At 41.0% G+C, this 21,779-nt stretch overlaps 1 protein-coding gene across 1 annotated transcript in view; it reads right to left on the bottom strand.

Moving 5' to 3' along the window:
* The window catches only part of slc1a7a (solute carrier family 1 member 7a), a gene marked incomplete at both ends in the record, with an annotated part of 34,922 nt that extends 14,499 nt beyond the window's left edge, over positions 1 to 20,423 (bottom strand). The window contains 2 exons of the mRNA XM_083991112.1: positions 13,179 to 13,258; positions 20,283 to 20,423. Of these exons, the coding sequence (XP_083847238.1) occupies positions 13,179 to 13,258; positions 20,283 to 20,423 (221 nt within the window). The remainder of the gene's footprint in view (positions 1 to 13,178; positions 13,259 to 20,282) is intronic.
* Between the last annotated feature and the right edge of the window lie 1,356 nt (positions 20,424 to 21,779).

Below are 21,779 nucleotides of genomic sequence, written 5' to 3' on the forward strand. Positions count from 1 at the left end.
TTACAACAAAGAAAATATCAGGTGTCGTCAGTATTCCAGGTCAAATTCCTGTTGGCACTAGACATGGCAACTTGGTCACATCTGGTTTGGTGTAGTAGGGGGTGATTTCACTGCATCACAGATGTTGCAGCTATTACTGTGATTGCTGCTACTTCTCCTCCCACACATGGAAAATAAGGTGAAGCCCTGCGCTGGCAGGTATGTCAACAACTAGATTCGCACACCAATGGTTTGTTGCATGATCCTGCACTGACTGTAGCAGAACAGATGAACATAACCAGGTTCATGACTAAATCTCTCACCTCCACGTGCATACTGGCTCACACTTCTAGTAGCTGTGACTCCATTCACAGATTTCCATACACGGATGCTTCATTCTTCACTTACAGTGTTGCATTTTTTTCCCCAATTCCCTCAAGTGGTCACCCTGACCTGTGCTTTATTGAAAGCCTTCTGTTCAGATGGCCTCATTCATGAACAAGAAGAAGAAATTCATTCTTAAGAACAAATTTGTTCCTAAGGCCTACTTAAAACGTTTTTACAAAGATTGTGGCATTCATGAATGTTTTCTTACCCAGGATTTGTTCTTAGCCAAGAACAAAATCTAGCACACTCAGGAGCATAGCTACTTACGCATATTTGAGAGCTGACACTTGTGCAAAATGAATTGATTAGCACATTTTTGTCTGTTCTACAGTTGTATAATATTATATGATTTGAATTAGAATCATTTTCTTATGTTTTATGATGTTTTTAATAATTATTTTACAAATCATTGTAAACACTTCATTCATATCAATTATGTTTGGGGGGAGGGGTAGTACATGTAGCTACCAAAAACCAAAAATCCAACATTACAGCTATTCCCAGGGGAAAAGAGTACATCATTTTAATGATAGATTTGACTCTACTTCAAATGAGAATGAAACTGCTATAGAGTTAAAAAATAAAAAACAACAACATGTGTGTTTGTTGTTGTGATATGTGATATATTGTGATACGAGCTAAGTATTTTATTTTTTCTTATTTTCTTACTGTAAGTTTAGTTACTACACACAACTGTTTTTTTGTTTTTTTTCATCAACCGATCTGCAGACCACTTAGCCTACATGCCGAACGGATCAACAACGCTCCGTTGCACCACTATCATCGTGGCATCCAATAGCAACTGCCCATATGTGATGAAAATTATGATATTTATGATGGCACACCTGAGAGTGCGGACTCTCTGATAATAACTCGATGTGCTGCATCCACTGCTGACGCTACTAAATATAACTAAATATAAACATAAAAATATTACTAAATATAAGCTTTTTTGTTTGTTTATTTCATTCCTGCCGCAGTAGTATCACTTCACTACTAAAGGTATTTTTACGTAGGCTATGTAATCTGGTGCTCCCTCCCAGATTTTCATTTGGGCATTTCAACTTTCTTTCTCACTTGACCTTCTTAGCTCAGCGTCTGTGGGTTCTGTGTGTGCACGGTCCTGCAGTCTTATGGGCATTGACGGGGCGGTTACTTATGCTAATCCTGTGTTAATTGGGATCACCTGGTACGTGCTCTCAATTTACGAGGAGATGGCATTCTTCAATGTAGGAACACAGCTGCGAACAATTCTGCGATTTAAGTTGATGAATCTGATGTAGATTTTTCTTAAGAACCTTCTTGAGAACGAATTAATAAAGAATCTAATCTAATCTAAGATTTAAGATATTGGTGAATGAGGCCCAATGTCTTTCAACATCAGTTGACATTTGACCTCACTTATCACTACACCTGGAATGTGTCTTTGGCCTTAAGATCTTCAAGGTGAAGATATTTCTAGTGTTTTCAGTGACAGAAGAAAGTCTGTGTGGAGTGCTTTAACCCAGATGCTCAGTTACTGTGTCAGATCACTGCCATGCGTAGATTATAATGCTTTATTTCTCTGAAAGATGATATAAATTGCACCATGATGTACGTTTGTCCAGAATATAATCACCAGTCATTAGATTAAAATTCTTATCACAGCCGTTATAGACTGCAATAATTAGACTGATGTGTAGGTTGTAATTATACTGCCCACTCTGTTGTTCCTCATTCATCAAACACAGCCAAAGGTGCTGCACTGCCTGTCTGTTGCTTACACTGACAGTTGTGATGTGACTGGAATCACATTAACAGAAAGAAACAAAGTCTGTGTGAATAAACCTTGACTCCTTCTATACGTAGGGACAGGCACAGCTGCTGCAGTAACAACTAAGGGGCTTGTCCAGTGCCGGTCAGGGATTAGAGGACCTCAGGCCGGAAAATCAGAATGTCATAAGTAGAAAGTCAAGCACAACAAAATGTCAGTCTTCCCAGCAGCAGCAGACAGCTTCAGCTAAAATGTTTTACATTGTCTGTCCAGATGTTTGGTACAGAGTTGACATCAATGCACTTTTTTTTTTTTAACTACTGCAGCTCTTTGGGAAACTAGAAACTGCAGCCAGGAGATCAAAGAGGGAAAAAAATTACATTTGTTATTCCAGGGATTTACCACATGACCTTCTCCTCATCCCTACTCTGTGCATTTAAATCTGATAATAATATCACAGTCAAATGTTGTATTTTTTGGTTGTGAACAATCCACAAGCCCTGTCTTATCTTTAGTTTTTGATGTGATACTTTCTCGCGAGGTGGCAGTGGCAACGAAACTGATGAAAACTTCAGAGAGAAAGTGATAAAAACATCAGAATATAGCAATTCTCACAGATAATTTGCTTTACTTCATTTAAACAGCAATTTTATCAAACTGCCAAACTGTTTCTTTTATCTCCAGCAAGATTATTCAAATGAGTTCCTGATTCACTCTGATATTATTCAGAAGTTTTCACATTTATTTTGTTACCTCTGCTTAAGGCTGATAGGCACAGCAGGCTGGTTTTGTGTTCTGAATTTTATTCCACTGTGTGGGATAAATGAAGGTGAAGGTGGACAAATATGAATATTCATACATGTGCTGTGTTTCTGAATCCCACTCACCTACTGATGGAAAATATAAGCATACAGTCAGGAAAGATAAAACACTGTCACTTTGCAGCCAGCACTTTTGGAGTGAATTTGATCAAACTGTTTCTGGACATAATTTCACGTCATGTCTAATATGACATGTGTATTTATGTGCATAAATACATTGTGAAATTTAAAGTGCTACACTCTTTGCTACATCCAACAATTTGAGTTTATGGCATCATTATTTGTTTTGGCCACTTCAGGCAAAAAAGCAAAAAACAAGCAAAGAAAAACAACAACAAAACAAAACAAAACTATAACCTGTAAACCAAACAACTTCTATGTTTATATGCTGAACTAGCTAGCACAAAGTGTCTTATTGTTATATCTAGCAGGCATATAATAATAATAATAATAATAATAATAATAATAATAATTTCGATTTATATAGCACCTTTCAAGACACCCAAGGACGCTTAAAGGTGATAGCTACAAGTTTAATTCCTCCTGGCCAGTAGGTGTTCCACTCACACTGCCTGCTCTCGCTCCAACCTTCCGTTTTACTGGTAAAGGTGCGTTCACACCGGACCTTTTATTTTTGTCGCTGTCGCTCGTATCGCTCCGAAAAAAACGCCCCGTCGCTCAGCTGCAGACGCTCGTCAATTTGGCACAGAGCCACAGACTCGCATTTTCGCTTTGATGACGTCATGCCCACTGCCATGTGTCTCTGTTTACACCGGCACCACCGGGATTACGGCAGCCAATCAGCGCTGAGCGACGAGCGACTGACGGCCGGAGAGTTGGGATTTCTCATCTCGAGCGACGGGAGCGACTTCAGCGAAAAAACGCTGAACGTTCTAAAAACAAAAGGTCCGGTGTGAACGCACCTTTAAGCTGCGTTCACACCGGACCTTTTGTTTTTCGAACGAGCGATGAGTTTACATGTTAAGTCAATGCAAACGAGCGATGGAGCGTTTTATCACCCAGACGAAAAAACGCTGGGGCTCGGAGCGACAGCGTTTCTCGAGATGAGAAATCCCAACTCTCCGGCCGTCAATCGCTCGTCGCTCAGCTCTGATTGGCTGCCGTAATGCCGGTGGTGCCGGTGTAAACAGAGACACATGGCAGTGAACGTGACGTCATCAAAGCGAAAATGCGAGTCTGTGGCTCTGTGACAAATTGACGAGCGTCTGCAGCTGAGCGACGGGGCGTTTTTTTTGGAGCGATACGAGCGACAGCGACAAAAATAAAAAGTCCGGTGTGAACGCACCTTTACCAGTTACAGCAGTAGACACATGACATCAACGTTCTAATGCTGTTGCCACAGAGATCATTCCATGCTGACGTTGCCAACGTAACCAGATGTAAATATTTACATATTTCGGACCCGCCAAAATTTACATTTCAACAATTATGTATATACTATTGAAAAAAAATTCAGTAAAATTTATACTTTTATTCTGCACCCCTCTAGACATTCCGTGGATGCATTATTTTTTGAAAAATGTATCCTTTTGATGGAAAAAGTTGTAGCTATAACCTTTAACAATAACACAAGACACAAGAAGGATGCTTAACAATAACACAAGACACAAGAAGGACGCTTAACAATGACACAAGACACAAGAAGGACGCTTAACAATGACACAAGACAAGACAAAGACAGGCGAAGGCCTGAGAGAACAGGTGCCTCTTCAACAGGGATTTGAAGGATTCCAGGGTTTGGGCTTGGCGGAGATGTAGTGGGAGTGAGTTCCACAGAGTGGGAGCTGCCACACTGAAGGCCCTGCTCCCAAAGGTGCGCCTGCTTGTGCGGGGGATGGCGAGGAGACCCAGGTTGGCAGACCGCAGGTTCCGTGAGGGATGGTGAACATGAAGGAGGACGGTTAAGGGCCAATGCATGCAGGGATTTGTAGGTGAGGATGAGGAGTTTGAAGGTTATTCAATATTTGATGGGGAGCCAGTGCAGCTGTTTGAGGGTGGGGGTGATGTGCTGTAAGCAACATTAAAGAGAGAGAGACACGCACATCGTAGGCCCAATTGGGATGGGTGCTGGATAAACGAGGAGTAAATGCAAAAAGAGAAAATCATGGTGTGCGGATTTTTTCTCTGTAAGCAACATTAGCATTGATGCTGAGCCTAACTTGATGTTGAGCTGTGTTTTTCCTGACAGATATTTCTGGCTCTTTAGCAGCTAAATATCCCACCATGTTCAGCAGGCAGCTGCTACTTGTCTCTCTGTTGTTAACAGTTGTGCAGGTAGAGAAGGTGCGGTGGTTCGTTTTCAGAGCTGCTGCTGTTGCCAGAAATGACCATGAGAGTGGTGGGATTGAATGTAAAGAGGCTAGAAAACCAAAACAACTGGCTGAAAGATACTAAAATGCTCTGCAGAGATGAGAGGAATTGCAGAGCGGAGTGATAAACTCTCTGGGTGCATCACTACAAAATGCCCTATTTTTTTTATTTCACTGGCCTCTGAAACATCTTTCCCGTCTCTTTAAAGCCCATACAAAGAACTTTCATTTTGTGTCGATATTGGCGACCCCTGTGGACAAAAGCTGTAGTGTTTTGCCAGAATGAAGGCTGCATTTCCCATGAACTCTAGTGCGTGTTGTCGTAAAAGTGCTTGGGTCAGGGCTCCAGACTATACATAATCTGACTTTCAGGTTGAAAACCAGTGGAGCTCATACAGAGAAATAACTTTCAATACACCTAAGCTTTGCTTCTACTCTCCCTATTACTGAATTGTAGAACTAGACTCTTGATACTGCACTGAGATCTCTGACCTTCCAAGTCAAGGTGGGATTACAGTGTGTCGGCTGTCATGTAGCTCTGCCATCGTGACGTTTCAAGAACATGGATAGTAGATCTGTCACAAGATTTTTGGACCATATGGAGCTTACAGTGCCTGCTGCACCTTCGCTGAGCCAGAGCATTACAGTAATCCCGTGTCCAGATGAAAAAGAGAAGGCCCAGGCTCCTTGGAGAGGAGTTATCCATGGCATCCGTGGTATGTACTGTAGTAGTGACAACGTGGCAACTCAGGTCAGAAAAGGCAACATCAAAGATCCATTTGATGGCAGCTTCACTGTTTGATCATCAGATACAGTCTCTAGACATCACTCTCTAACCACAGCTATACTATTTAATATACTGACTCTATAGGTGAGAAGAAGGGGTTTCAACCAAGCTAACAACAGGTATGAAAAGTAAAAGAGAATATTAATGACAAAAAATACATACTAGGAATTCAGGACATTCTTACTTGGTTGCAACGTGGAATGAATAATAAATGAACTATAATGATGGAATAATGGTTCCTCCCTCATTCTATGAAGTGCTTTGCTTTCAAGGTCTTTTCAAATTAGTCGTCTGCCAACACATATAAAGGCAACCATTAGCCTCAGAGGACTGACAATCTGAGATTTGTTTGCGTGGAGAAATTGGGTGCTGCTCACTCTATCAATAATCACTTGTGTTCACTCAGCGAATCCAATCATTTCAGTGTGGCAGTGTGTCGATGACACACTTGTCACCCTGTTGACATGAACACTGTACCTCTCACTGCCAGAAAGTCAATTCAAGACAGGGATCACACATGGAGGTCAGGGCTGGTCGATGTTATTGCATGTGTTATGACTGGTACAGTATGCTGTGAAGTCTTATGGAGAAGTGGGAGCATAAGTCAAGGTGAACTGAAGGAGTACTAAAACAGACACCATGATTAAAAGAAATATTCAGTGGGGTTTTTTTTACGGCCGCTGGGGTGAGTCAGGAGGGAAAGGTTCTCGCTGCCCTGCTGTACACCGCTATGTGTTTATCTGTCTCTCTGTATGCTGAGATTAAGAAAACCAATTCTCTATAAACCTCTTGTTCATCTGACTCCACTGCCTGACCTGCTGAGCTGACCAGTGACATCAAGCAGACATCTGCGTCAGATGCCAAGTTTCTGCTTCCCGGAAAAGGCAGAAGCAAATCCACCAGTCATTTTGACTAAGATGCACAACACTTTGTATATGTGATAACAATGTTATGTTATTACATAACTCTTAATAACCATGTAGACATGTAATATAAATGACAAATATGTCCCTTTATGAACAACAATGCTGCCATTTATTTCACCTTTAAGGGGATTCACTATTATTGCATACACACATATGAATAACTTCAGTAACCTATAGTAACATATGAAATACTGAATTAATCATGTCACTATTTTTGGAAAAAGCTGTTTACTGTTTTTACTGCTGTTAAAGTATAGCTAATATTAGCATATGCATAGACATTCATCCATATCAGCTAGACATATGTCAATACATTCAATCAGTTTCTAATAGGTTTCATATACAAAATTTAAATGCTTCTATCTTGAATGCATTTATATGTCATAGAGACTCAATATGTTACATTGTGTTACATATGTGTATTGCTCTGTGTTGAAATTTTACACATATAAATCAAGTCTATTAGCTTTTATCAGGGACTATGCAGCACGCACCAGTCTCTTGAGCAGGGCATGTTGAAACATACAGGTCCAGTCCTCTCAGAGACTGGCACTTGAACTAATCAGATTGTCTTTGTGAGATATTTGGTATGTATGCTGTGACTTTTCACCTAGCTAGTTGGTAAACTGCCCACGCAAGCTAACAGCTAACAATGGCTGACAGTTGACATTTTCCCAAGCTGCTTATAAACAACAAAGGAACTCAATTGAATATTAAATGTATTTAAGATCAGAATATCCCACACATCATATCTTCATTCAGCCATTCTTTAAAAAAAAATCCCATTGGCTTCCAGTCTGCTTCCATCACCACAAAGGAAACACAAAAGACAGGAACGCGTCACTATAGATCAATTTTACAAGCGCCTATTCCAGCAGTGGCTTAAAGCAGAAGTGAGTGATATATTTGTGTTAATATAAGTCTTAAATAGTTATATCTTCCGACAGCAATCACTTACATAGAGTGTTTGGACTGAAACACGGGTCTCTCAGTCACTCTGCTCTGCTCTGAGCCGAAGAGAAAACATTTATCGTATCCTACAGTTTTTATCCAATGAGGAGAGAGAACGGCATGCAGGGCTGTGTGTGCAGCCAAGGAACGCCGTGAATGTGGTGACGTAGCGACGAGGACTGTTATGGTGCGTTCAAGGAAACTCGTATTTTTCCGACCGTGAAGTGGTACCAGTTCGATCTGGTACGAGTTCACCGGTCGGAAGTTACGAGTGGCCGTTATAGTGACTTTCACCGGTAAAACAGGTCGGAAAAACACGAGTGGGTTGCCTGGAACGCTACAAAGTCGTAAGTTGTGACTTGAAGCTGTAATTTACGATTTCAAAAGCCTGCCTGGAACGCAGCATTAGCGAAAACGACCGGATCACTCACTTCTGCTTTAACTGAGCCAGGGATAATTTCTTCATTCATTTCCTAAAACCTGAAATGATAGTCTATATTACCTTTATATGACACATTTCAAACAGGCAGAAGGGCACACTTTTTCAACCATGGATTTGCTCACATTTTATTCTCCCCCACAAAATTCACCTCTTCTGTAGCTGCCTGTTTTAATTGTGTTGCCACTGGTTCTGGTTCTGAAAGTGTAATATCCCTCTTTCTCCCTGTGCTGGAAAACATTTTGTAAACCATTTTTTGTCTGGCCAGGTGTCACAAATGGTTTTCTGTGGAAATAATATGCAATAATAGCCTACATGTAATTGATCTAACTTTAGTGCTATCAAAATGTTCATAAGGTTTTAACTTTAGGGTATTTCAAATACATATTTTTAGAATACCATCAGGTCCTCACACCTGTCTGCAGTCTCAAACCTGCTCTTGTGTGGAGCTGTTTTTACTTAACAGACAGAGGAGGTTGATTAAAACCAACATTTCTAAATAGACTACATGCTTCCTCCACTTTGGACTCTGGCCACAGGTTACAGCTTCACTCTGATCTCCTCGACTGAAAGACAATGGGATTTTTCTGTTGGCTCTGGATTATCATCCAGCAAGATAATCTTCACAAATAAACCACTTTCTGCATTACTTCACCACACTAAACTTCCAACTTCGATATCAATTTGTGTGCTTACTTCTTTTATCTCAAAATGCCTTACACCTAACAAAGTTTGTTAAAACAGAGAGGCCACAAAGAAGAACTGGTATAGGGAGATAAATTCAGTGCTATAATGACTGAGTCTCATTTAGCCTATTGTTAGTAACTGCTTCTAAAATCCTATAAAAATAATGAGTAGTAAGTATTTACTAATTCAAAAAGGTAAGATTTCAGGCCTTAGACTGCCACACCACACAAAAACAGATCAAAATGCTGGTGAGCAAGAGACATTAATTTTTTCTTTCTGGCTCATCTGCCCTCCTTTGAACAAGTTCTCTGAATTGAATGATCTCAAGTGAGCACCGTGGTTTATGAATGAATGTGATCTGACTACTGAAATATCATTTAAAAAAATTATTCAAAATGAGCTCAGGCTTCACTGCGGTATCTGTCATCCATTGGGACAAATTAGGATGCATCAAGAAAGAGAGACACGCATATTATCTGCACGACTGTGACGTCACCACAATTCAGCCGACACAATGTGACTTGATGAGTCACACTGACATCCTGGAAAAGCACAAAGGCTTACATTTGAAGCTCTCTCCTCAGTTCTGTTCACTTTTCACATTTGTTCTATCTCAGGAGAATCACTGCTGTTCATTTTATCTCCATGTTCGTATTCTGGTTATCAAGGTTTATTATAAGCCACCCAGACAAAGTCAGCCTGCTCCTGTGCGAGAACTGAAATCAGGCAGTTAACAGAAAAAAAAAAATCTGACTTTGAAGGGCAAATATTGCTTCAGGCATCACTCCACGAGTTACTATAATCTGACATCCAGGCACAGCAGATGTATGATAACCAGAACAGGTTGAGCAGGTGACATGAACTGCTGTTACAAACGAAATAGACATTCATACCCCCCAGGGATGTTGTGCACTGTGTTAAGGGTTCTCAATCAAACGTGTATGTTCATATTCCTTTTCTGAGAAGCAAACACCTACAGCAGTATCAGATTTAAACATAAAATGCTTCCAAGCTTCACGTGATTCGCATTTCTAAAGAAACCAGGGTAAACATACTGGGATGTTTACCCTGGTTTCTTTAGAAATGCGAATGACCCTCGCATTTGTTTGGCACTGCTCATCCTCTGTGTGGATTATTATTATTTTAACTGCAAGTAACTGAGCTCGGCATGGAGGGGACTGACAGGGAACAAACTAAAGATCAAATGAACATGCAAACATGAATGTGGGAACAGGTGCTCATACGACAGCACCGTTTTGCTGCCTGCTGGCTGGAGATCTTTATTTGCATCTCATGGTGAGATTTCCCGCAAATGCAGAAGCTACTATTATCATGCTGAATACAGTTCGGATCAGCCATATGTTTGTGCGGATGCTTCATATCATTAAAACTGCTCTTCACCTTTGACCTTCAGATCCTAGCCAAAGCACAGCCAAACAAGAGCTTCCAGGGGCTTTTACTACTAGAAAGGGCATAATACTGAATGAACAAGGTTTTTCTTTCTTCAGAATTTGCTCCATTTAATTTATTTATTTTAATTACAATGCAGTAAAATAAAAGAAACGTGGAACATACGGAGGCAGTAAGTGGAGTGGCCATTGATTCTGCATGACGCGTTCATGGGATAATCTGGTCTCCGCTTTGGCTAGTGCGCAGATGGCCTTGGGAGCGGAAAAAATGGGGACAGGCAGGCTATAGGGCTGGGGCGGATATTCACCCCTAGATAAGCCCTACTGTACCATGCGACATGTCAACCAGCCAGTCTGTGCATCCCAATCTAGATACTCTCTGCTGACATCCGTGGCCATGGCAGAGAGAGAGGGAGTCTGTTTGCGTCTCTGGCTGGATATTGGCATGCACGTCTGCAGCCGTCTGCAAAGATGTGCAGATATTGTGCATAGTGGTTGGGAGTGGGTAGATAGTGATTGGTCTGAACATGACAGCTGTGAGGTAACTAGCAATGCCTTCTATACCTTCCTTATCTATTATTGACTTCATTAAGAACCAGACAGGCACCAGGGACATTGAGTGTGTTGCAGATTCAACAGGAGCTCTTAGCAGCCTGAGCCCATGCTGAGTGTTGAATGTTTGCCATGATTGCTTTTACATTGCCGTGTTCTGTAGCAGTTTGTTGAACTGCATTTGGCCCCCTGCCTGCATGCACTGTTTCAGATTATGTGTAATTAACATCTCTTGCCTTCACGTGCCTCACGATTGGCAGGGAACCTGTGCTGAGGTGATCTCCTGCTCTGAATCTGTAAAACTGGGAGAATGTACAACAAGCATGCGTAAAATCACAGACGCAAACTCTTCCCGCCCTTTGCCTCAAACTACAGAGAAAAGGACAAAATACCAAAGGAAACCACAGAAACAGATAGAGACACAGAGAGAGAGAGAGAGACAGACAGAGAGATACAGAGAGAGGAAGGGAGGATTAACTTCTCATCCAGTCTTTGCTGTTGCAGAGATTGTAAGTAGCTTATTGCACAAAGCACCCTGCATGTAACCGGTGCGTTTGCATGATTTGTTTTGGGAGTTTTTTTGTGTGTGTTGGACATCACTGATCTCATGCAGGCAACTAAGAGCTTTGGGCCTAAAATAGTCAAATTGGAGAATGTGTCACCCCATGCCCTTCTAAGAACTCATCCAGAGCTATAAAAGGTTCATCAGGTTTACTCCTTTATGAACATGAACCTTTAATCCTTGATAGTTTGATGTGAAATCAGCACAGTCTCATCTAAGTTTCGCTTTCATCTACACAATGCAGACACACAGCCAGAGCGCTGAAGGCTGTGCACAAAGAATGTATGAGGCTGAAAATGAAATGATTTTAAACTGTGAGAGGAAAAACTATATGACTAGATGCGTCTATCTGGAACAAAGTCCCAAGAAACAATTCTCAGTTCTTTTCAAATTTTAGGCTTAAACATTTTTGTGTGCCTCGGCTTTTAAATTAAATTTGGGACTATTCATTCATATCATGCTCTGCACTGTAACTCTAGAATTACTCCCATTGTCCTGTTTAATTTGTTTTATTTAAATGTAGTATATATCTATCTTTTATTCCATTTCACTCATATTAAACCCTTTGCCCCGTTTCTTGTCTTACATGTGCTCTTTATGTCGCAAGTAAAGGATTGGGAGCAGCCATGTTATTTAAGGCTTTAATACACATAAAACTGTAATTTCCTGTATCCTCTGAGAGGCATTGAAATAACAAAGCATTATTTAAATTGTTTATGAATACTGAGGTGTTGAACAAAGCTAAATCCTTCACTGCAGCTACTGACAGTAAATCAACAAACAGGTGTTCTTTGAGGATATCTGATTGGCCAGATGGATAAGAGAAGGGACAAAAGGCAAAAATCAAAAGAAGCCTGATGCAGATGCAGCCGCAACAAAGAACAAAGAACAAAGAACAAAATTGACCCAGAGGGGTGGGATACAGTGCCGCTGTCATTTCAGATATTTCATGCAGTCCATTCCCTGGACTACACACAGCAATACAGCTCTTTCCCACATGATTGTGTGGAGATGTGAGAGTAAACACTCATAATCGATTCTATCTGAACCTGCAACAGCTCATTCTGATGCAGTCTCCATGCTCTGAGCTGAACATTCAAAGCTCCCCGGCCGGTCAAATTGTGTGATGGTACATGTGGGGTCAGCAGCCATAATTGCTCACACAGTACATTTTCAAAGCAACGTCGATATCACAGGTCGAGACAGCAGTGTGCTACCTGCAAAATGATAGTGCGGCATATGACAGCAGAACACACACTGCACTGCAACAATGTCCCCTCAATCACAGTTCAGTTCAGTTTTGATTGATGTGGTTCTTTTCAGCATAAAGGTAACATGGACATCAGTATGGGTAATACAAGCACATATGTGTTGTGTTTTATCCTCATCCCTATAATTCTCTTCTAAAAACCACCACCAACATTTCCGTGCACTGAACATCAACATCAACCCATATAATTACGAAAATCTTTTATCAATTGTGGCATTTGGCACAGAGGGCCCATAATTATTTATGTTGAGTGTGTGTGTGTGTGTGTGTGTGTGTGTGTGTGTGTGTGTGTGTGTGTGTGTGTGTGTTGCTGTGTTGCTCTTACCTGGATACAACAAGGGGCAAAATTAACATTTTCAACATCCTCATTAGCAGCTCTCCAGGAAACTGGAAGTACTTCACTTCCTGCAGGTGTGAAGAGAAAAACACAGTTCCACAAATTTAACACCACAAGCAAATTACATTATGCAAGTGTTTCTCAAAGTAGGGTGACAGGCAACATGCTGTTATATTAATGTCATAGGCAGCCACGGCAGGCTAAAGGAACTGCATCAGATATCAGTCGTCAACCTACGCAATCATAAACCGCAAATATTGGACAAAATTTGAAATCAGACCGTGACAGGTGTGAGAAAAGGTGAAGCTCTGCAGCACTGCAGCTAAAGTTTAGTCAAGAAAAGAAAACAGAACACACTGAGAAAAGTTTTTCAATTGACCTTTCATCTCTTACAGTACAGTATGTATAGCATGGACCTTGCTACACGTAAAAAGGCCTGCTGAAAAGCTATGAGACATCCAGATGTGTCAGGTCATCTGGCACCAACTCCCTGCTGTTAGCATTTATGTTGCTTCGTTGTTCTGATGGAGTTTCAAATATTTCTCACTTCTTTCTACTTCTGGCAGAGAGGTGCTCTGAGCTGAAGCGTATCATCAGAATACTAACATGCTCACAATCACAATGCTCAGGTTTGTTCATCATTATTATAATATCAATAATTGTGGAAATATTCTGTTCTGGTCCAAATGGGTGGCCTGTTTGACTGACAGGCTCTTACTGCTTCCTGGCTGCCATATTGTTAACTGTCTCCTTACATCAACTCATCTAATTATCTTCACAAAAGAAATCATACTATTAGAAGTGCAGAGACAGAATGTACGTTTTATTAAAAAATAGAAAAGAAATCTCCATAATAAGGGCTTGTGCATTGTTGTATTCACCACGTGACACTGCCAAGTCCCAGATGCTGTGACCCTTGATCAATCAGTTTCTAGGTTTGAACACAGTAATAAAACAGATGGGTACTTTAAAAAACACTCCATTGAATTAGCTTTGTACTTTATGTATAATACTAATGTACAATGTTATAATTTTAGGGCATGATGGTTATTAAACATTGAATTTAGTAGACAATTTTGAGATTTGAGATTCAAAAGTTGACTTGAGTCTACTGATTAGTTATTTGTCATTATCCTGTATCATCACTGTGCACATTTTAGTCTGTTACTTTCATGTCTGTCAGTGCTGGGACCAACACATTACTGTAATTCAACTACTCTTTGCAGTAACAGGTAGTGTAACTCATTTGCAAATTAAATAATGCAGTTACTATTAGTCTGTTTAAAAACATGACAACTTCAGAGGATTATACGATTCATGGTCATTGATCGCCTGACTTGGTCAATTAAAGATACAGACATTACTTTTCTCTTCTGGAGATACAGGACAAGAATGCAGTGGTGATGAGCTGCCGTGGATGTGCAGGTGTTAAAAACTTTTCAGCCACTATACTATAGCCTCATCCTGAAGTCCTGTAGAGGCTAAAATAAATATCCATCTATTAATTACTTCTTGAAAGAAGTAAATAGAAACTGTACTGTAACCAAACTATTTAATTATTTTCAGTAACTAGCCCAGCGCTATTGTTTTTTTTAGTATGGCAACCCAGTGAACCCACTAAATGTTTCTCTTTGGTATTCCTTCTCTCCATCTCCAGCTGAGTTTAGTTGATCAGCATGTGGTAAAAATAAAAAAAAAAAAATATATGCAATATATATATATATATATTTTGCAAGTCAAGGCCAAATGGGAGCAAACGTTTTAAGTGGAAAACCTCTCCTATAGACTGTTAGGGGTATTGGGCCTTTGTCGTTAAGGTGACTACTGTAGGACAACGTTGATAGAAAAAAAGTACGGTGTGTGAAATAAGTAAGGTACTTCTTATAGGGGACCTTTAGTGTCATGGTTACAAGAATAAACACATTGTGAATGTTATGTGAAGGTCAAGGGAAAAAAATCTGTTACATCATTCCCCCTTTGCTGCGGTAACAATTACTATGGCTGTGAGAAATTCTCTGTTCAAATAAGGTTATAGTATACCTACTACTGTGCCAACCAAATGTGACAGTGACTTTTGGTACCACAGAGTGATAAGACGAGAAGAAGAGCTAGCTGGTGAGCATGCTAACCTGAATTGAAGAAAAGAAGCTAAATAAATACCCTAAAGGCAAAACCAAGGTTTAAACTGGTATTTCTCTTCACACCACTGAACACAACTCTATAAGAAATGGGCTTTGGTGCCTCACACTGCAAGCAAGAAAACTAATAAATAGCTCCTTTGACGAATTAACCTGGAAATACTGTGTAGGCTCTATCCCGCCTTTTCGAAACCTAACAGCGGTGTTTCGAAGTGGGGGTGTTTCGGAACAGCGGGGTGTCGAAGTGGAGGTGTGTCGGAATGGAGAGCTGTCCCCCTATCCATGCAAAGAGACGCACTAATGAATGACAGAAATAATAATAACTAGAAAATGTCGGTGCGATTGCCCGTGGCCCTAATAAAAAACACATGAATGTTTTGGACAAAGGATTTGTCTTTGTAAATCTAAGACATTTGAAAAAAGAGTGGATACAAAGTGAATGAGTGGGCGCAATGTCTGTGAGTGATAACCAATTCAAAAACACAAAGTAAAACACAGTATATTAGGATAACGGTATACCACAAGGGAAAAGAGCCTGTGGAAAAACAAAACAAAGTCAAAGAGTTGGAAATAAAAAATAAATTTAAGCATAGCACATCTGTGCAGGGAGATGATGAAGCAATAAAAGCTTTTTGCCTCTGTTTCTGAGTGCGGGCGCTTTTAGGCTAAATGGCTGAGTGTGTGGATGTGTGTGCGTGTGTGTGGGCTCTGGGTACTTTATTATGTTTTGTCTTTTCATGGCATTCAGAGTGTGTGTGTGCATGTATGTGTGTGTGTGTGTGTGTGGGGGGGGGGGGGGGTATTCTACTGCGTGCATGAAGGACAGCAGGCACACACACACACACACACACACACACACACACACACACACACACACACACACACACACACACACACACTACGTCCATGTGCTGGCATATCTCCAGTATATGCCATTTGTGTGCAGATATCCATATAAATGCTTAAGGTGAAATTTCATACAGTGATGCAGCCATGATTAACAAATTCTGATATTATTGCGCTGCCTTCTATTCCCTAAAAACCATCTGACTGGACTGAAAAATAGATATACGTAGGTCTTTTGATTAGTTACAGAGCTGTAATTTACTGTCTTGCTGAGACATTTATTAGTGTGCCATTGCTTTTGTATTTCAATACTAATCAGGGACTGAGGAAGGATGAAAATAAAACTATTTTAGGGGCATGAAATCAAAGCTGGTGATGCATATCCTTATGTTGCAATGTGTATTCCCCTCAGTTGTCTTGACTGTCAAAACGGTCTCTGGATGACTCTGGAAATTCAATTATGGACCATATTCACACCGTGGCCATTATCCTCTGAAAACTATATAGATCCCTATTTACCACCTCATTCAAAAATTGTTTAAATGGGCAGATGAAAAGATAAAGCTAGATTGAATATAACATCCACAATATTGATATAAGTGCAACACACACTGGAAACTGGATGCCCAGTTTGCAAGTAACTCACTAATTGAGAGGCTTGTGCCAACATTACTGTAATAATGATCTACATAAGTTTAATGATCAACCTACATCAATGATGCAGTGGTTTGGTAGCAGAGTGAGTGCACCACTGCGAACACAACCTCTCACTGCTTTTGTTGTGAAATGAATGAGTGCTTTTTCTGATTTCTGTTTTCAAGGTGATATTAATTTAAATGACAGAGTGAGGAAGCAAGTGACAGCCAAAGTTGAGGATGGCAGTACTACCACTGTCAGAGACAAGGCACAAAAATTAGTCATCATACAGGGTATAATTATCTTTTCTGTTGCTGATTGATTGGGAAGCTGCGGAATAACAATCATTCGTCAGAGTCACATTTGTCGACAGTATTTGAGCTCCCCACTGTGACTGTGAACCAACCCAGAGGAATACGACAACTGTGTCAGTCTGATTTATTGCATCTTCCTGTCATTTAGTGATGTAAATTTCTTCAAGACTAACACATTCCCCACAGGCTTTGTATAAATGCACACACTCACACACCTGCTTCCTAAATTCTTGTTTTCGCCTTGTATTCATGTGCGAGCTTAGCTGTCCTCACCCCTGCCTCCACCTTCACCCTACCAGCTGCCACACAGTAACAGTCAAATCCACTACAATGCTCATCACTACGCCAACTGCTAAATGCTTTTTTTTGAGTATTTCCACATACAACAGAATTATTGATTGGAGTGCACTCCATGTATGACCTACTGTACGTTTAATCAATAAAAATAAAAGACTGGGAGCCATTAAGTGATTTTAAGGTTCTTCCAAGTGTGTGTTGCTCCTTAAGCTAATACTCTTCTGTTCCTCCTGCTGAAGGAGTAAACCCTGGCAGGCTCAGTGTGGGCAGATTGTATAGCCTGTTGATCAGAGGAGCATGAATTAGTGATGCGGGATACCACTGATTTTCATTCTGATCTGATACCAAGTAAAATCTCAAATTACAGTTAGGCTATGCAGTGACACTAAAACACAGACAATCTTTCTTTGGTTTAATTTGAATTGTCAGTGACAATAAACACTGAAAAAATAGACATTAAAGGCAAGGGCATAACAATAGTATGGGGGTGGGGGGTCCATATGAGAGCCCTTCCCCAGAATTTTTTTTTTCTGCGCATTTCCCACAATTCTATGATGTTAATATATGAACATTTGCTAATTTAGAACATAGTTTTGAGGACTACATTAACCATTTGAATTCACATTTAAAGGGATAGTCTGCAATTCTCTGAGATGCCACTGTCACAGACAAGTATAGGCTACTTGTAGAGCTACCAAATGCTAATTCTTTAGCTCACATACAGAACATACAGGCTTTGCTAACGTTAAATTTGATATTCAGAGAAAATGTCTGCACAGGATAACAGGTAGCCATATAAAAGCTGTACTACTCTTTCGGCTGTGGGTTTAGGATCATTTCCTTTGTTTTCTTCAGATCCACTGATCTCATTGACAAGGTGAGTCAATTTGAGACCAGACTTGCTGTTGTGAGAGTGTCTCGCTGTGTCTCCATCAAATGAACAGATTAAAAATTTAAGAAAGCAGACACATACAGTATTTGCTGCCAGTGGTGTGTTAATGATTGCTTTTTTAATTGTCATTTTTGTGTGTGCCTTACAATGGAATGACAGGAAAATATGAACTAACATGAGCCACTTTGCCAGTTCATTTTGATTAATTCAACTCAGTAGCTCCTGATGAATATAGGGAATGGACCTGCATTTCCAAGCACTTAGCTATGTCTTCTTGCACATGCATCTGCACATAGGCTATTGCCTGCAGTATCTTAACCAGGCCATATGGGAGGATGAAGTGGTTTAGTCTTTTTTTCACACTGTGCTCTGAGCTCCACCAGCAACTGTCAGCAGCAAGGATTTTCCACTTATATTATTACGAGTTTGCTCACATGCTCACTGACCTCTTAAAAGAGATGTGTGCTCCATATAAAACAGATGAAAGTTACTGTCATCTTACGCAACAATTGGATCTGCATGAAGCCACACACCTGACATTGTCTCGTGCTGGTAATTCTTTTGACAGCTCATGTGTGCTAAATTATTAGGCAATCCACACACACATCTTACACCATGCATATAAAAGCACACATGGACCCATCACCTCAAATGGGAAAAATGTCATCATCCAAGTTTTAATCCAGGCAACCCTACTGCAAAAGCTTTTCTTTGTCATAGCCTATGCTCTCTCAGCAGTTCCAGCTTATAATTGCTAGAGAAATCAATGGAGCAATCTTTCTTTCCATTACTTTCAGCTACTACCAAACCAGCATGGTTAGGGAAATAATCATGCAGTTGCCGTAGAAACCTCTTAGCACCAAACCTCTTTTCCTCAGTTCCAATAATCTAATTCTCCTTCCCATTCACTCAGTGTGAATTATATAGCACAAGAGTATGTTGTTGACTGGATGTCTCTGTGATTGACAACTAATCTTACAACTGGCAATCCCTCTCCATGGATACACAGAGTCTAGCTCAGAGGTTGTATATGCAATCCGAGTAACTGATGAGACTATACTGTTTCAAATAAATTAAAAAAACAAAAAAACATGACCAAACCCACCAAAAAAACTATTGCCCTGTACCCAGGGGTGTCTTTTGCCATTGCTATGTGAACGATGAGGCAGATGAACTGGCTTTCGGATGAGTTTGAACTATAGCCAACCTCTTTCATGTTGTTTTCTTACACTGTCATCAAACATAGCCCTCTTATCCTTGTATTTTCAACAGGCTTTTGTGATAAGACTGTGAACAGAATAGGGAACCTAGTATTGGTCACCTAGGTGAAATTGCACAAGATCCTCCAAGATCCTCCCCTCATTTCAGTCCAAATCACAAGCCACTGTTCACTCCATCATTCACTTTTTGGTCCTACTGGGGATGGTTTTGGTGATGAAACCTATATTTTAGTAGATGGTTTAGACAGGTTGAGTGAAAATATTATATAACTATCTAACTACCAAAATCAAGAAAAAATATTAATTTGGGATTTAAGATTTGGCTTTGGGGTTAAGTGATAATCATAGGTTAAGGTTAGGCTAAAGGCTGGGTGAAGGCATGTTACCTGTTCTGGCTGAGCCTGAGTGTGAGTCAATACAATGCCCTCACAGAGATGGTAGTTCATGTGTTCATGTGTGTGTGTGTGTGTGTGTGTGTGGGGGGGGGGGGGGGGGGGGGGGGGGGGGGGTGTTTGATTGTGAAAATGTCAGTGTTAAGTGCATGGAGCAGAGCTAAAGATGGAGAAGGCAGAGAACAAGGAATCAAATAATCTCTTGTATTAGGAACTGTGGTGTCTGAATCCATCTTGGTATTTAGGAGGGAGACGGGGGGTCGCACTTGGATACTTGAGTCGGGGAGGGGAGGAGGCAGACAGGCAGGTGGGTAGTATGTATGTGGGTAGGGGTGGGGGGGCATTTTACCAACTGACCTGCTCGGAGAGCTGCTTGCCTCTGAGAAAGAAGCCCAGCAGGCAGCCAATGACCACGGCCAGCACAGACAGGATGAGCAGTCCATTCTGCTTGCAGACATTCTTCACCCGCCCCCACACTTCATCCAGAGCCACCGCCATCCTCCACCACTACCTCCTCCTCCTCCTCCTGCTGCTGCTGCTTGTCCTGGTCCTGACTGCAACTTTGCAACCCCCCTGAGAGAAAACCACCCCCTGCACCACCTATTCAGCCATATAGAACCAGCAGAGAGCCGACAGCCGCCACCGCACCGGAAGAAACAGCAGCGCGTGGATGCAGCAGATGAGGCAGTACAGATGATGCAGACTGATGAAGGAGCAGGTGAGATTGTGAGAAAAGAAACAACCCAGAAAGAAAAAAATATTTTAAAAGGTTGGGATTTGGTTATCGTGGGGGGTGAAAAGTAAAATTAAAGAGGTAGTCGTCCAAAAGTAAAGCACTTCAGGAGTTTCTCTTCGAACCTGCTTCCTTGGTTATTCCACGAGACTATGAGCATCACACAGTCACGCTCTCTGTCTCTGTCCCTCTGTCAGTCACCTCCCCGCCTGTCCCTCTACACCCCCACCCCTCTCTCCCCCCAATACGTTCCTCCTGGTGGCCAGCAGGGGGCTCTGCGACAGCTGGCAGTATTGTCATCAGGGTTAATACTAAGATCCTATTAGGCTGTGCTGCACGACTCAGATCTAAGGCTGGATTAGAGAGCTCTCTGAACAATTGGACAGTGGATTGTTCCAGACCAACAAAACGAGAAAAAAAAGACAAAACAGTAAAAAATCACACAAGTGACATGAGGTAAATAACAGCACAAAACAAAAACAGGGCGGCCTCCGAGTTGTGGTGAGTTGTTTTGTTTCACAGAGTACAGTACACATGATTGAACATAATGATGAAGACACCACTGAAGGTAAAATTACAGATACGATGATGACAGGCGGCAGATATGGGAGCATCACAAAAACAGAAGGCAGCAGGGCAGCATGTTGATTGTCATTATATCACATACAATAAACCCTTCTGAATCAGATCAGTGTTCTAAAAAATGTAATAAATGGCATCACAACCTCATGATGAAATAAAGACTTGTACTAAACCAGTGCACTGAACATACTCACATAGGCTCTACAGCACATGCGTATTCACTGTATTTACCAGTGTCAGGGTTAGTTTTCTGAACTGACAGTAAATCTATGAAATGTGCAATTTGGAGGAAAGACAACACGACTATGGGGATCTGTACCAGTCATTTACAACAACAATGTGACAGTGCAGAGTCGTGCATTTACCAGTTTCAGTGTTATTAATCTTTTTTGGCTCATAGTCTGAACTCTGGCTGGAAAGCACCAGGGGGCCATTGGATCTTGAGGAGTTGCAGCAATACAAAAACAGCCGTTATAGTGCACGTGCCATCTGCTCAGAGCTACTGTATAACACTACAACAAACCAACTACACTGCACCT

Source organism: Trachurus trachurus (assembly GCF_905171665.1).
Source record: "Trachurus trachurus genome assembly, chromosome: 17".
Taxonomy (NCBI): Eukaryota; Metazoa; Chordata; class Actinopteri; order Carangiformes; family Carangidae; genus Trachurus; species Trachurus trachurus.